At 45.4% G+C, this 16,658-nt stretch overlaps 1 protein-coding gene across 8 annotated transcripts in view; it reads left to right on the top strand.

The window, feature by feature from the left end:
• Positions 1-16,658, top strand: part of RBM44 (RNA binding motif protein 44) — a 2,201,010-nt gene that overhangs the window by 1,040,241 nt on the left and 1,144,111 nt on the right. For all 8 annotated transcript variants that reach the window (XM_085645048.1, XM_085645052.1, XM_085645050.1 and 5 more), the window contains one exon: positions 7,805-7,860. In XM_085645048.1, coding sequence (XP_085501174.1) covers positions 7,805-7,860 — 56 coding nt within the window. The remainder of the gene's footprint in view (positions 1-7,804; positions 7,861-16,658) is intronic.

Raw genomic sequence — 16,658 nt, 5'->3', positions numbered from 1 at the left:
CAAAAATAATGTCATGAGCAATGCCAATAGCTCTAACTTTACCAATGCCGAGACCATTGCATTGTAAATGCTTGTTCTAATAAAGAATCTTGTTTAGCACGGATGGTGTGGCCTGTATCGCGTTGTAGAAGAAACGCGTTTTCTTTGGGATATATATATATATATATATATTCATCAAGGTCGTGGAGACTCGACCGAAACACGTCATGCCAAACTAAACCGCAATAAATTTGCACTGAATACAATATCTTCAATCACGTTGTGGTCTGTACCTGTGTTCCTGTGACATTGAACGATGGATTTGTTATTTTCATATATATACGTTTTCAAGTAATGGAACCGTAAACAAAACGTTTCATAGTACAAAACACAGATACACTCAAAAAACCATAACAATGTAAAAGATAATGAAGTACGCTGCTAGCGAAACCTAGGTGTGGAATAAGAGCACTCAGTGCAGAACTAGACCGAATCAGGGAAATAATCACCCAAAAATCATGAACTTGTGAGAGAACCGGGGATAAGCTCAGAAGAAACCAACACCTGACACCTCCAAATCAAAGAACTACTCACAATGACTATTCAAAGGGTATTAGTACATTTTACACAGGTCAGTGGATCCAGACAATGTTACTGAATGCGCCATTTAAGCCAACCCTAAGAAAATCAATAACAATTCTAATAACCAGTCTAAAAAGTCAAAAGAAGGATCAACCTCTGACTACCACAAGAGAAGAACCAAGAGTTCCTACTCATATGAGATAGTGAATCAAAATAAGCAAGCATGAAAGTAGAACCCAAAATGTCATTAAAAATCGTCAAAATCTTGTTTGAGCAACAGAAAAAATGGAGAAAAAAAATTTAATCAACGCGGCACTCCTCAAAGTCAACAATCGTTTTGGGAGAGGTGCATGCGTTGCTCAGCTCAGTCAGTAATTCCACATGTACAGAGATTTTCTAGTTAAGGGTGTACAGGGTGGGCGCCATATTCAGCACAACACACCTCAGTTTTAACAACCATGTAAGAAGTAAACAGATTAAGTGCAGGAGAACACTCCCCAACATAGAAATAAATCAATATGGTAACTCTCCGTATAAACCAAGTATACACAAAGATGTGTAGTCAGAACCAACTTAAGGATGTCACGCATACGATGAATGTATCTAAGCCCTTGCCAGTCTGCTGCCATGTTAACCACAGTCAACCTTATTAGAAGTGCAATTGGAGCCATCATATGAGACTCAAATATTTCTTTCTTTGCAAGGCTGTAAAAGAGCTAGTGACGGGGCGTAGCCATGTTGGCAGGTGGCTAAGATATCTCTCCATCTTCACCACTGAAAAAGCAATGTCCAGCGCCCTGCCTGCTCTGCTAACCTACCCCCACAAACCGAACTAGCCGGCGGAAATGCGCTTGCACGGATGGCGGCGCCATGCGTGATCCTCCTGTTCCGTGGCTGCTTACATCCAGAGGAATCCACGCTAGCCGAGCGCCTTGACAGGCTGCAAGATGGCAGCTAATGGCCAGCTCTGAGGGCAATTGTAGCCTGCCTGATGGTGTCCCACAGTTCAGCTGCTTACTGACGGAGAAATGGAGAGACCAAGCCCCTTAGAGCTGCTTGAGGGGCCCTGACGCGAGCCCCGAGACATGGTGAAAAGTGAGGCAGGTGGTGAGAGTTTTTTTTTTTTTTTTGTTTTGTTTTTTTTTTCCATTTACGGCCCGCATACCAACCCCCCCCCCCCCCCCCTTTTTTTTTTTTAAAATCGTATTTATGCACTGCGTTGTGGCATCTATAGACGTGGGGCAAGGTTGACATTTTTGAGTGGTTGGATCTTATTTCAAGATTCCGACCGCGGCGCATACATACATTGGAACTACAAATCCCATGGATCCGCGTACGTAACTAATGTGATGACGTATACGGAAATGCGCCTAGGACGCACGTCCTTCCAATCTGTCTCCATGACAACCCACGGGTTCAAAAACAGGGCCCCTTCGCTTTTCAAAACGCGAAAAGCCGGGGACCGGAGCCAAGTAGGTGTGCATGCGGGGCAGGACTTTTGATGAAGTAAGTCTGAGTAGGATAACTTTCAATACGATCCCCAAGCATTTTTCAATCCTCCTTTTCTCCATATGGGAAATACGAGAGATACTTAATTTTGTTAGGTCAGACAATAACCACTCGCCATATTTGTTTTCCCTTAACCATCTGGGGTCATTAATGTAGGGTTTGACTACAAAGCTACCCCTAGATGCTTAACGATCCCCTGAGATACAGAAACCATTCGCGAATCGGGTAAGGGACTAAGATTTTATTATTAAAAATTTTTTTGCACAGAAACAGGAGGGATAAATCATAAATACAACATGATTACGATTATGGCTATTCTTCGCACTAACACTGTATGAATGTGGAATGAATGTGAGGCATGGAGTGTTACACTAGTATAAACATAGACGTACTGACACGAATTGAGATCAGTTTTTGAGTACCACAGCCACCCCACCAATCATCTGTCACTTAATAGTATTAAATGATGACAAGCACATGAGTGGCACAGGTTTGGAAGCAATTGATTACCACTGTCATAGACACATATTGGCACTAGTGGTTTATTAATTAGTTCCAGAGCACGCAATGTGGGACGTAATCTGGAAGAAAAACAGTGACATTACTATAAAATGTATGTTGTTTTTGTCTTTTCGTTTTTCTCTGTTGTCTGTCTCTTTATCTTTACAGATGGATCACTACCCGTGATTGGTAAATCATCAATCATTGTTACAAGGAGCAGCTACTCTGCCCTTGATTTGCATACAGGATAGGGAAACCCCCTTATATCCTGTCTCCTAGGGAGGCCAATACTTAGCCCTGATGAAAGTCCAGGACCTATATGGCCAAAATAGGACTGAAACATGTTGGCACTAGGGTCTTAGGACCATAAGACTCCTTGTAAGACCCAATCTTTAATTTTTAGTTACCCAAACAGACCCAAGAATAAAGGGAAACCGGGGATCTGTTTGAGGTATTTTAACTTATTTAGCCCCCCAGGTCACCAACTTCTATCAAGAGCTCCCAATACTGTGGTTGAGCCCACCCCGACTTTTAGGCGTCGGGGTGACCCGATGATGAAGCATGACACCACTAGGGTGTGTGAGGGTAAATAAACAAAAAGGAAGACTTTTCCTTGCTCACCTATTGGTGAAGACGTAGGTATTTACTCTAATTAGATCCTTCACATCTCTCCCCACTGAAGTGCACCAATATCAACCACGGTTGATCCGTTAGAGTAATTTAAGTGAAAAATTGATTATATTATAGGAGGAGTTACTCTAACTTGACATCCTCTCTACCCCTCCAGGTAAAGAAAGAAAAAAAGTGTTTTTCGAATTTACCTTAAAGTGATTATAGGTGGTGAGAGTTCCCTGCTTGGTTTGGGCCTGACTGCGGTGAGCTCCTGTGCCCTTGGTCCGGACGGTTGTGCAGAGCAGTCAGGCTGCCGGAGGCCTCCTGTGCCTGTAGTAGCCTTTAAGGGAGCATGATACAGAGGAATTGGGAGCGGCACTTATCGCAATCCAGTGGCCCTCATAGGCACCGGCAGTTTCCACGGGAGGACCCGGGCCTGATTTGATCCCTGTGGCTTTTTCATCGGGGGGATAGCTGAATTACCCTGCTGCTGGGGACTGAGGACCGGAGGGGATGAGGGCTATCTAAGCATTTGCACACCCTGATACTGACCCCCCTCCTCCCCCCCCCCCCCCCCCCCCCCCCCCAAGGGTCCGCTCGGTACCTGCGCTTGTTCAGCCCTGGAGCCTTGGCCTCCCCAATTGAAGCTCTGAGAGAACAGCGCATAGAAGGCATGCCCCGGGCAATCGGGGGATGCCGGAAGCATACTGTCTGATGGCTCCCAGCCTCGTGGCTCGATCTCGCGGTCCCGGGACTGACCTGTTCTCTTTGACTGTGGGCAATCTGTGCCTCTTGGCCCCTGCCATGATGGTACATGCAGACTGCCACCCCCCACCCCCCTCCCCAGCTTGAGTCTGTGAGCCGAGAAGGGCCTGGTGCCACTGGCAGGGGGGGGCTCCCTTGGGGTGGAGGGTTGTCTGCCACCCTCCTTGATCATTGCCTTCCCTGCTTCGATTTTGCAAAGACTTTGAAGGACAGAGGGAACAGTGCTTGGTGCAGGTTCCAGGAATTCTACCCTCTGCGAACCCACAGAGAAGTGTCTCATTCTGGAGGTGCTCCCCCTCACTCTCCTGGAATAGGACATAATCACCCGAGTGGCTGCTGCAGCTGCAGCTGCTTCTGTTTGGGGGAGTGCTGACATGTCTTCGGCCAGGTCAAAGAAGGCCCGCTCTCTTCGGGATATGCTGATGAAGCCTACCAGGGGGCCATTGGGGACAGAGCATCAACGGTGGTCACAGAGACTGACGATGCGGACAGCCCAGTGACCTGTTCTTTTTTTGGGGGCTTTAGAAGCAAATAAACACGAAGACCTGCAGTAAAAAGGACCTCTACTCTGACCTTCGTGAGGTGCGCTGTGACCTGGACGAGGTACAAGAGAGGGTCTCTGTTTTGGAGGACAAAAAATCCAGTTGTGTTGATGAGGTTGAATGGCTGCAGCAGGAGGTGCTCTAGGAACAGCAACTATAACCTTCAGGCCCATGCCGAAGACCTAGAAAACTGCTTGAGGCTTAATAATGTTTGCATGGGGGGGTTCCGTCGATTGCTGCAGGAGCTGACCTGGGGAAATATGTTGGGTCTCTCTTTTGCCACATTTTGGGTGCCTTGGCAGACATGGAGATAAAGCTAGACCAGGTGCATTGAGTGGGACCGCCGAAACTGGTACAAGGCCCTCCAGCTGACCTATTAGTATGCGTCCGTTATTTTCAGGTGAAAGATCATTCTGCACAAGGCCTGTGACATTCACCCGTTCCTGTTCAGTCGCCACACAGCTTTGCTGTATCAAGATCTGGCAACCAATACACTTCAGAAGCGGCGTGTCTTTTGCCTGACTCCATTGTGAAGGTAATCGTGGCATATCTCCGAGCTCAAAATACTGGGGAGACCTCCCTGGCCTCTGTCTGGGAAGCCTGGAACCTCGTAGTGAGGGAGGAGCTTATAGCCATTTCCGCCGCTGGGAATCGTCACTGCTGGGATAAACGGCAAAGTCTAGAAAGGGCTGTCTTCGAATTGGAGGCTATCCATAAGTGGATAAGGGCCCCTAGGGGGTGTGGAAGGAGCTAGAGAAAGCCCGGCTCCTTCTCAAATGCCTGGACATGGATAGGGCGAAAGATGCTGTGGTGCGCCTCAAACATAAATTTTGCCTGGGGAGTAACTGTTGTGGGCACATGCTGACACATCGCTTATGCAACAGAATCCATTTGGGATCGGTGAAGAAGATAGGTACTGGATTGTCCACAGATGTCTGTTCAGATGAAGGGATAGCGTTGGCCTTTCAGGTCTTTACAATTCTCTCTACACAACCTCCGATTACTCTAATGGTGATTCCTTGGTATATCTCCAAAATGTCACCCTCACTTCTTTACCTGACTTTGAGGCTGGGTCTGACTATCCCTAAAACATTGTACGCTAACTATGCAACCCTTACCTCTCAAACATGCAGTGATCTGTTGGCTTGGAGCCAGCATTCGCCTCTCCTGGCTGGGCAGAATATCGGCAGTCAAGATGACCTTTCTGCTGCACATATTGTACCTATTTCAGACCTTCCCTTTGTCCCCACCACTAAATACCATTTGCTCTCTCCAGTTGGACTTGAACAAGTTTCTGTGGGATGGTAAAAACTCTTCCTTCACTAATCGCTAATATATCCCTCGAAACAGAAACAGGAAGGTGGTTCAGCGGTACCCCTACGTCTCCGCTACTGAGATTTTTAGTGGAATGGAACCGCCCGCTCTCCCAGAAGCACTGGTCCAATTGTTTGCGGGTACCAATATAGGAAGGAAGTCTGGCTTCCTCATAAACAAAGAGATTATGGCCTTTACTCTTTCCCAGTAACAAGCACGACACTTGCAGTATGGGACTCGGCAATCAGAGCAGGTCTGACGACCTTCCCATCCCATATAACCCCGATTTTAGCTAACCCAGACTTCGTCCCCCGGTAATCAACCAGCGGTATTTCCGATGCTGGTGTTGTAAACTGGTGGGTTGCCTTTTCGACAGTCAGGGGTTTATCCCCTTCGACCAGATAAAAGCTGACTAACAGACTTCGATTGCGTACAATATCTGCAACTGCGATATTGGGCGACGGGAACAGGGACCAGACTGGGAGTGGGACAGTCAATGACCCCCTTTGAGAAATGGATACTCCCTAAGTTCGACAACAGACTTATAATAACTGATCTTTATGCCTTGCTGGGAAGGGAACTATCCCTGGCTAAATACAAAGGGCAACTAGGATGGGAGGCGGAACTAGACATAACTCTTTCTACTAAGGAGCTGGAGGATAGATATATATAATTTTACAGATTACACCACACAGCACATAACATGGCCAGCACTAAGACTGCATATAAAATTGTCTCTGATTGGTATCTGACCCCAATGAGAATTCAGAAATGAAACGTAAGGCGCTCAAGAGTGCTGGCGGGGATGAGGGATGAAATTGCCAGCTGGAGTTTTAAAAAGGATCCACGTTTTCTAAAAACAGAAGAATTGTTAAATTGTTTAATAGTGCCATGACACTTTATCCAGTGAGGAAAATCTAAAGAGAACTTTCAGACCGCCTATGGAGAAGTGGATACGCAAGAAGAATTTGTGGTAAAGAGCTTGAAGAGAACTCTGTACAAACCTTTATACCTCGACGACTTTAAGTAATTATCAAAGATACTCCTATGTGTTGTCATGTTCTTTGTCTTATTATTTTAACAGTATTTTTGTATACATTTACTTAAAAACACTATTTCATATTTCAAAAGCGATGTGTGGCAGAGTTAGTGATGACCACTAAAATTTAGCCAGTGAGGTTTGTATCTAGTAGTTGCGAATGTTATTGCTCAGTTTGTTTGTTGAACTGTACTGCAGATGAGACTTTTTCAGCCATTAAAACTTAAGTATAACGTCAAGCATGTTAAAGCTTACTTTCACATCCGATCCCTTGAGACACAGAAAGAACAGCAGCAAGCATCACTTTGTGAAAATATAATATATTGCTTTAAAAAGTATTTGCAACCCCTCAAGTTTAGGAAGTAATCTTGGAAGTGGGGGGGTGTATTACATATGTATTTGTACATATTTACTTTACACGTGTGTGTGGGTGTGTATGTGTGTGTGTGTATATGTGTGTGTGTATGTGTATATATATATATATATCTGTTCTGATGACATCTGAAACCACTAGGCTAAAGGAAGAGTGGCCTAGTGGTTTAGGATGTCATCAGAACCCCTCGATGGCTATACTTATTGAACAACGCTACTTACCCAGTTATTTCTTTTATATTGAGCCGTTTTAATGATTTATCTGTCTATGTTCACTTTCATGATTTTTTATTAAAATCCAATAAAGGATTGACTGACTAATACGGTTACTTGTTGCTTATCCTCTCTGTATGTGTGTGTATATACACACACACACACACACACACACACACACACACACACACACGTACACGTGTGTGTGCGTTGCAATATGCAGCAGCTTCTCACACTTGCCAAGTTAATATAACAGGGGAGCAAACTTTCCTTACTTGACATGATTTGGAAAGTAGAGTTTTCAGAAAACGTAATATTACGCTTCAATAAGCTATTAGAGATCGGTATTTGATGTTTTTTATGACTATATTTTCAGGACTATGTGCAGTTTAGAACGAGTGCCCTTCAGCCAAAAGAAGAAAGTTCACAGAGGTGGGTAGCATTTAACTAATTATTAATGTTTCATTTGCAGATTGTCCTAATCCCAATTGTAAGTAATTTGTCTGACTCTAGTTCACATACAGCGTACAATTTCATTTCACATTGTTTGAAACAGTCAAGATCCTAAAGGAGACTAGTGCGGGCAAAGTAATGTAGTAAAATCTGAATCATGGAAAGTTAGTGTTAACTTTCAGTTGAAGTGGCCTTTAAAATCCTGCGTCTGACTCAGCAGCCTGTGACACGGGGTGTAATATGTTTGGAATAAATAAAGATATTGAGATTAATCCTGTGTGATTAATCTGTCGATAATTGCATTTTGTGTCAAAAATAGTGACGTTTCTCACTTTTCCACTACAAAAAAAAAAAGAATACGGATCCTAATTACACCATGCCTAGCATGAAAGTAGAGCGTTACTCGAAGTTCCTCTTCTTGGTTTTGTACCAGTCCCTTGGGTAGTTTTCAAGAAATGAGAATTAAAAAAAAAAAACATTTGTAGGTGACCTTAAAAATCAGGTTTGGCTACCATGAAAGGACTTTGAAGACCAGTTTGTTGTGTCCTTGAAATGACTGAGCCATACTGGGTCGTGGGAAGGAACAACTGACCTCATGCCCAGGCGAGGAGCCCCAAAAGACCAGTCCCACCCCACAGGTCAAAAATAAAGTTTACTTTGTAGCTGGGAGCTTGGACCCCAGCGTTGTTCCATAGGTTTGCAACACCGCTTCCAAGTTCACAGGCAGTCGTTAGACCTCGAGCAGGGTTCAGGGCTCTGGTGAGCCCATAAACATTGGTGGATTAACATTAAGGCTCCAGGTTACCCGTTTTTACTGATTTTTTCAGATAAAGCCACAGAAAACGATGTGTCTTGTCTGTATTTATTTTTAAAAGAGGAAAAATACTGAAAATTTTACTTTGTGAGTGACTGCATGCTGTCTTTCATGAATTCCAGGACTACAAATGAACAGATAGACAATACTGGGAGTTTAAAAACTGGTTGAGGTTTTCTTAAATACATGAATATGTTAACATATTTATAGTATAATGCAAATATTTACCTGTGTGTGAAGTATTTTACCATATTTGGCTGCTTAATTTGCTAAAACGCGAATGGCATCAAAGTATGACTATATTTGTCAGTTATATAAATGTGAAAATATACCATTTTATGACTCCATTTAATCTCACAATATAAAATAAATATTGGTAAATACCAATTAGATGGCCAAACAATATATATGGATAAATACATACGGAAATGTTAAAAATAAAATACATACTATAAAACCGGGTGCTTTAATTAACATACTCAAATTTGGGCCTGTGAATCCCACACCGATCTTGCCTGAAAAACCACTGATATTTGGAAGTAATGGTTAACTCAGCAATCCATAACTGTCACAAAAGCTGTGCAAACTAATGTGTCCATATTAAAGCTGTGCTTGATAAAGCAGTTCTTTTGCCTTTGGTTAATGATTTTTGTTGCGGTCAATTTTGGCCACAGCATTAGTATGGGTCAAGAGTGGGAAGATACTTGTTGGCCTGGAATATAACTGAAAGCACAATTTTGTTCTTTGTTGGGTTTGTGTGTCTGATATTAGGGGGGTTTTGTGGGTTCTTGGTGGAACCACTTGAGTGCCATTGATTCTTCACAGCACATTTTCTAACACATGTTGTATAGGCAGAATCCTAAAGTCTAGTGAGCACTGGCAAAGTGTAATGTGCGTTATTGACATAGTGACGTCCAGCAGTTACATCTGATTTCTCCACTAATATGTGGCAGAGGGCATTTCATTATATCTTTGGAATACGGGGATATCTGATGAGCATACAGGCGTGATATATTTGGATTCTGGAAGTGCAGTGATAGTACTGTGACCACGGGACAGTGGAAAGGCTGCATTATGGAGGAAGAGAGCATGACTGAGAAGGAAGAACTGCTAGTCATGAGAGGAGCAGTTAAGGGGCACAGTGCAAGAATGGTATTGGTGATAGTGGTGCCAGGGAAACGGTGGGAGGCGAGTTCCAAAGCCACGGGGACAGTGGAGGAAAAAGAGAAGATAGACCCATGTTGAGCTCCAGCCCACTTCTCTATGAGGCCAGAAAAGGCAGCTTTCATTGAGTGAGGGTCTGAAAGACGGAAAGCAGGTGAGAGAAGGCCGAAGAGAAATCCCGACATTGTAGGGACATGGAGTCAAATTATGAGTATTTCGAGGGCTGGTCTGCACTTAGGAAGCAGGAAATGGGAGGCAGATCCAAGGGATAGGAGTGGGAGTATAGTGGGTGGAGTAGCGAGTTAAGAGTATGGGAAGAAAATTAATTTGAAAAGTTTCAGATAAAATGGTGGGAGTCCTGTGACAAGAATTTAGCGAAGAATGGAAATGAGGATAGAAAAAGGATGGAATATGCAGGACAGAGAGATACCTGTTCAACAAATTCCCATTGAGGGACTGGGCGCAAGTGAAAACATGACCAGTACAGGAGAGTGAAGATCGGACTGTAGAGAAGGACCCAACAGTTGGTGAGTGTGGCGAGACCATAATCGCAAGGGAATGGAACGAAAGAGGTGGAGGACAAAACAAAAAAGGTTTACACATGATTGTGAGCGACTGCGAAAGACAAGATATCGATGGGCAAGCGTGTAGATTGATATTGTTAAATTATTACACTGAGAGAAGCAAGAAAGTTTATAAGGCGGAGGAAAGGAAATTGGCAATATGCCCAGTGTGACATCAATTATTGACAAACTAGAAAGCAGCGTACATAATTTATTCCAGTGTGAGAAATATCCAAGAGCCACCTCTCTGCTGTTCACGTTTATGGAATTCATTACGACTACTATAAGTTTCAGCGGGGACGCGGTGATGTGGCATGATGAGGAATATGAAGCTTGTAGAGACCTGGATGCCAAACGATGTGGGGAGGGGATAGGTCAGTAGTTCTGGCTGCAATATTCAATGCTGTCCAGGCCAATACCAGCTGTATACACAACGAGCAGTTTGCCATTGTCAAATGTGTCTTTTAGGGATTGTTCCGCCCTTTGTGGGACAGGTAATCAACTGAGGTTTAGTCGTGGAGGTTCATTTTGGAATTTCAACAAAGGTATTTGTTTCAGACAACACTGCACTTTTAGACATGATTGCTCTAAATGCAGCTCCAGGCATCATCTTGTTGTGAACACTATGACCAGTCTTGTTGAGGCCTTTTCTATTTTTATCATGAGTTGTTTGCAGATTCTTTTATCTCTTTTAATATAAAGTGTGAAGTTTTAGACCAGGGCAAAAGTGTTAGTATCAAGTCTACTTTCTCTCTAGGCTGACACACTTTGTTGTTTTTATTATGATCGCTGCCATAACATCATATACATTTTAAAGTGAAAGTTGTCATGTTTCTATTCTTTTAGTTTCAGGATTCCATTCACAGGGCCTCATTCGAGATGCTGGACTGACAGCCTGAAATCCATTGAAGAGCTGGAGGATACTGTGGAGAAAAAAATGATGCAGGAAGTATGAGCAAACAGGGTAGTGGGCCCCTTTCAAGAGATACCTATCCCAAATGTAAAGGTATCGACGTGTAGGGGTTGCGCTGAAAAAACAAACGAAGATTACAGGTTAATTTTCCATTTATTATGGCCAGATTTGCGGGTCAGTAAATGAGTCCATATCAATGCAAGAATGCTCAATATGTTATACAGGCTTAGCTTTCGTATAGGGCAGAGATGGACAAAACTGATAGTCTGAAGATGACTATCAGTGCACCTGCCAGATTTTTCCGTATTGGTATTTAGTTTGAGATGCAATAATTCGTGGACAGAGGGCTATTTGGTAGTGTGTGTAGTTTTTGAAATTTTAGCATGTTTCAGGAATGGGTAGTGCAGGAGGTGTCAGGTTGTGGACAGATGCTGCCCTTTCTCAACTATTTTCTATTTGTATGACTTTTAGGATGATGGAGAGGGAATACAGTTAATTGGACAATAAAAGGAATGTGCAAGGAGCTTCGGACACTTTTAGCCCAGATGAAGACAAAGGGATCGGAGACATGCTTGACATTTCTGAGCATAGAAATGGATTTTGTCCTAATAAAACCTAGACGGCCAGCAGACTAATTGGACACATTGAGAACACTATTGAGGAAGGTGGTAGGCAGATGAAAGTGTAAGCTGTTGAAGGTGCAACAGAACTTGAGGCATCTAAACTGCACCTGTAAGGTAGTTGTGTTGGGGCGAGCTTTTTGCAGACACATGGCTTTGACAATGAGAGAAGTGACAAGACACCCAGTGGCAGCTGGTGATCTTTAAAAGTGGTGAGGTGTAATCCTTGGTTTGAATTGCAGTGAGCTTCTTCTTGAAGGGTTCGCTTAAACTTTTTTGCACTAAGGGCCTCTTTTACAAAGATTTGGCAGAGGGCAGCGCCGCAAGTCTTTTTGTTGTGTTGCCCTACGCTAAATTGAAAGGGCAGGGATGCACCGTATCTACGAGATACAGTGCATTCCTTTCCTTTCAGCCAGTGCCGGCGCCCTGTTTGGTGGCTAGCGCCAACACAGGCACCTTTGTTATGCGTTGTTGGCAGGATTGTTTTTGTGCAGGAAGGAATATCTTCCTGCACAAAAAAAATATATGGAGGGGCTGTCCTCGCTCTAAGTGTACATGGAAAGAGGAAAAAACTAGGAGAAATGAAAACATTTCTCCTCGTTACGCCTGCTCTGGGAAGGTGTAGGGTGTTGGTGCTACCCCAGGTTTACATGACTTTGTGAATATGGGGATGCGTCAAAATCCATGGGTGTTGCAAGAGAACACCCACTGCAATGCCCATGGAACGCCTCCTTGAGACAGAGTAAGGCAAGTAGCGCTTTCCACTGCCGTGTCGTACTCCATATCTCTGAAATCATGCAAAGCCACACAGGGTGACTTTGCGTTGCCTCATATATATGATTGAGAGGTCTGCACCACCGGAGCATCTAAAAGTGACACTCCGGCAGCTCAGGCCTTTTAACACTCTGTTACACTCACTGTTATTCTCACTCACTCACATTCGTTCTCACACATACTTGTCTTTGCTGTCACTCATTCTCACTCACTCTGATTTACTCCTTCACTGACTGTCTCACTTTAACTCACATACATAGTCACACAAACATGCTCACATTGCTGCTGGAATGGCACATGCAAAAAATAACAATTGATGGACTGAATGCAGAGCAATGTCATACATTCACCTAGTACAGAGATCTGGGCCTAAATCCATTGTTTTTCTGCTACCCATGCCATTCCAGTTTGAACGCAGCTGCATGCAAACCAGTCTTGACTTGGAGCCCCATGGGAACAGTCCAGACCGAACTGCCAGGCCAGGTCCTCCCTGGACTGGAAACAAGCATCCTAGGACCGGCGTGGCGCAGGCACATTTATGCACCTGTGAGAGCAATTAAATAATGTCACTAGCTGCCTCACTTTGTTGCTGGAACCGAAGCGGGTCTGCATTTTATTATTTATTGTACCAAAAGTGAATAATTATTCATTCTTGATAGAAAATAATGGACCACAAAACAAGGAGGGTGTAGTGTAGCTGTGGAGCCCATAAAGGAAAGCGCCACAGATCCAGGGAAACCCACCCATCATCCAATCATCCATCCTTTCTCTTATCCTCCCCTTTCATCCATCCATCCAGTCATTTATCCATCTTTTCACTTATCCATCCACCCTTTCGCTCCATCTATCCTTCCTTTCACTTCATCCATCTTTCATCCTCCCTTTGGCTCGTCCATTTATCCACCCTTTCACTCAGCCATCCATCCTTAAACTCATCCATCTACCCTTCGTACCATTCACCTATCCTTCCATCCATCCACTCATACATCCCTCCATTTACCCTTTCACTCATCCATCCTCCTTTCATCCAGGCAGCCATCTACCCTGCCTTTCTCTCATCCATCCTTTGTTTTACTCCTCCATCTTTACATACATCCTTTCACTCATCCATCTTTTTGTTCATCCATCCACGTTTTTACACCATCCATTCATCCACCCTTTTACACTTCCACTCAATCATCCTTGCACTCGTTCTTCCATCCATTCATTCTTTCACCCATCGATCCATCCTCTCGCTTTTTATCCATTCACCTGTTTACCTATCCATCCATCCTCCATTTCACTCATTCACCCTCTCCCTTTCACTCTTCAATCAATCAATCAAGGAATTGTAAGTGCGCTACTCGCCCGTGATGAGGGGTGTGGGGATGTCTGCAGATCTGTTGAGCCAAAGAGCCAGGTCTTGAGGGTCTTCCTGAAGGTGTTCAGGGAAGGGCCGCGTCTGATATCCGCTGGTAGCTCGTTCCAGTTCTTGGCTTCGATGTGAGAAAAGGATCTTCCGCCTGCTCTGGCTCTGTGGATGCGCGGGTTTTCGGCGAGTGCGAGGTTGGAAGATCGGAGATTTCTTTTGGGTAAGTGGAAATTGATTCTGTCGTTGAGGTATTTGGGTCTGTTGTTGTGTAGGCATTTGTAGGCGTGAGTGAGGATTTTGAAAGTGACTTTTTTCTCCAAAGGGAGTTCCACTGGAGACTTCGTAGGTGTTGGCTGATGTGTTCGTGTCGGGGGATGCCGAGGACGAGTCTGGCGGCGGTGTTCTGTATTGTCTGGAGTTTGCAGAGTAGGGATGCCAGCGTAGAGTGCGTTTCCATAGTCCAGTTTGCTGGTGATGAGTGCGTTGGTGAATGTCTTCCTTGACTCACGGGGGATCCACTTGAAGGACTTGCAGATGGTGTTGAAGCAACTGCAGTGACGGCGTTGACCTGCCGGTTCATGGTGAGTGATGAGTCAAGTACGATGCTGAGGTTCTTGGCGTGGTCTGAGGGAGTAGGTGGGCTTCTGAGGGCGGTCGGCCACCAGGTGCTGTCCCATGCAGAAGGGGTGGTACCGAGGACAAGGACTTCTGTCTTCTGGGCGTTGAGCTTCAGGCAGCTGTTGGTCATCCAGACTGCGACATCTTGCATTCCTTTCTGGAAGTTGAGTTTGGCAGTGGTGGGGTCTTTGGAGAGGATGAGCTGGGTGTTGTCCGTATAGGATACCATGTTGAGGCCGTGTTGTTGAGACCATGAATCTAGAAGCAATATCAGAAAACTGTGGAGAGGCACTGTGTATTTGCAATCTAGAGAAAAAGATGTTTGTCGATGGCGGCGAGGGGGGCCATGTAGATGTTGAAGAGAGTGGGGCTCAAGGATAAACCCTGTGGGACTCCGCAGGTGATTTTCGTGGGGTCGGAAAGGAAGGGTAGGAGTCTGATCCTTTGGCTTCTTCCGGTGAGGAATGATCGGATCCAGTCCAGGGCTGTTCCTTGTATGCCTGCGTCATGTAGTCTGGCGACTAGTGTGCAGTGGGAAATGGTGTCGAAGGCCGCTGATAGGTCGAGTGGGATGAGGGCTGCGGAGTGGCCTTGGTACAGGAGGGTGCGGATGTAGTCCGTGGCGGCGAGTAGGGCGGTCTCTGTGCTGTGGTTGCTTCGTAATCCGGCTTGGGACGGGTCGAGGACGGCGTTTTCTTCAATGAATCGTGTCAGTTTCCTGTTGACTGTTTTCTCTGCAACTTTGGCTGCAATGGGGAGGAGCGAGATGGACTGATCGTTCTTGAGGTCGGTGGGGTAAGCTGTGGGCTTCTTGAGCAGGAGTCTGACTTCTGCGAGCTTCCAGTCTTCTGGGAAGGTGCCTGTTTTGAAGGTGTTGTTGATGGTGCGTTGTAGTTCGGGTGCGATGGGGGCCGCAGTTCTGTGGTATATGTGAGGGGGAAGGGGTCGTGGGGGGGGTCCTCGAGTGGATGCTTTTCATGGTCAAGGCGGGGTCTTCGGTCGTGATCGGTGTCCAGTTGGAGATGGTGGGCTGGCTGGTGTTTCTGGGGGGGCCATCTGTGGCGCCTGGTGGATGGTCAATGAAGTTGTCATAGAGGTTTTTGATTTTGAGGTGGATATAGGTTCCAAGCTTGTCACAGAGTTCTTGGGATGGGGTGATGTCTGTGGCTTCGCTGCGTGGGTTGGTGAATTCTTGAATGACACTGAAAAGTTCCTTGGAGTTGGTGGAGTTGGCCAAGATTTTGTTGTGAATGAAGTTCCTCTTGGTGGCTCTGATCTGGTTGTGGTAGTCCGTCATGGCGTCCTTGTAGGTGATGTGGTTTTTGGTTGTTTTGGAGCTTCTCCAGGTGTGTGCAGGTGCACCTGGCTTCTTGCAGAGCGGTGGTGAACCAGGAGGCTTACCTGGGGCGTTGTGTAGCGGGGCTAGCTCGTCTGCACAGTTTGAGATCCAGGTGTGGAGTTCTCTGGCTGCATCGTTTGCGTTGGGTTCCCAGGTGTGGTTGTCTCGGGTGAGGGTGGAGTTAAGTTGCTCATCGGTAACCTTGCTCCCGTTCCTTTGTGGTAGGCGTGGGGCTGGTTTGGGTGCCTTGGGTTTGTTGATGGCGAAGTGTACGCAGTGGTGGTCGGTCCATGGCGGCTGCGTTGTTTGGCTGAATTGGTCGCTGTTTCCTGCTGCGAAGATGGGGTCGAGGGTGTGTCCTGCTCTGTGTGTCAGCGTGTTGACGAGTTGTTCAAGTCCGATGCTGGCGAGGTTCTCATGAAGGATAGTGGAGTTGGGGTCGCTGGGTTTGTCGAGGTGGAAGTTCAGGTCTCCAATGAGTATGTCGTTTGTTGAGGCAATGGCGTGGGGTGCAATGAAGTCGGTGATAGTGGTGGCGAAGGGTGTTAGGACCGTGGAGTCTGTAGATGAGGGTTCCTCAGAGTGTGGCTTTGGGGGTGGTCTGGATCTGGAAGTGCAGGT

The sequence above is a fragment of the Triturus cristatus genome, chromosome 3_1 (genome assembly GCF_964204655.1).
Source record: "Triturus cristatus chromosome 3_1, aTriCri1.1, whole genome shotgun sequence".
Classification (NCBI taxonomy): Eukaryota; Metazoa; Chordata; class Amphibia; order Caudata; family Salamandridae; genus Triturus; species Triturus cristatus.
The sequence above is the reverse complement of the archived record's forward strand: the minus strand, read 5'-3'. Positions and strand labels throughout refer to the sequence as shown.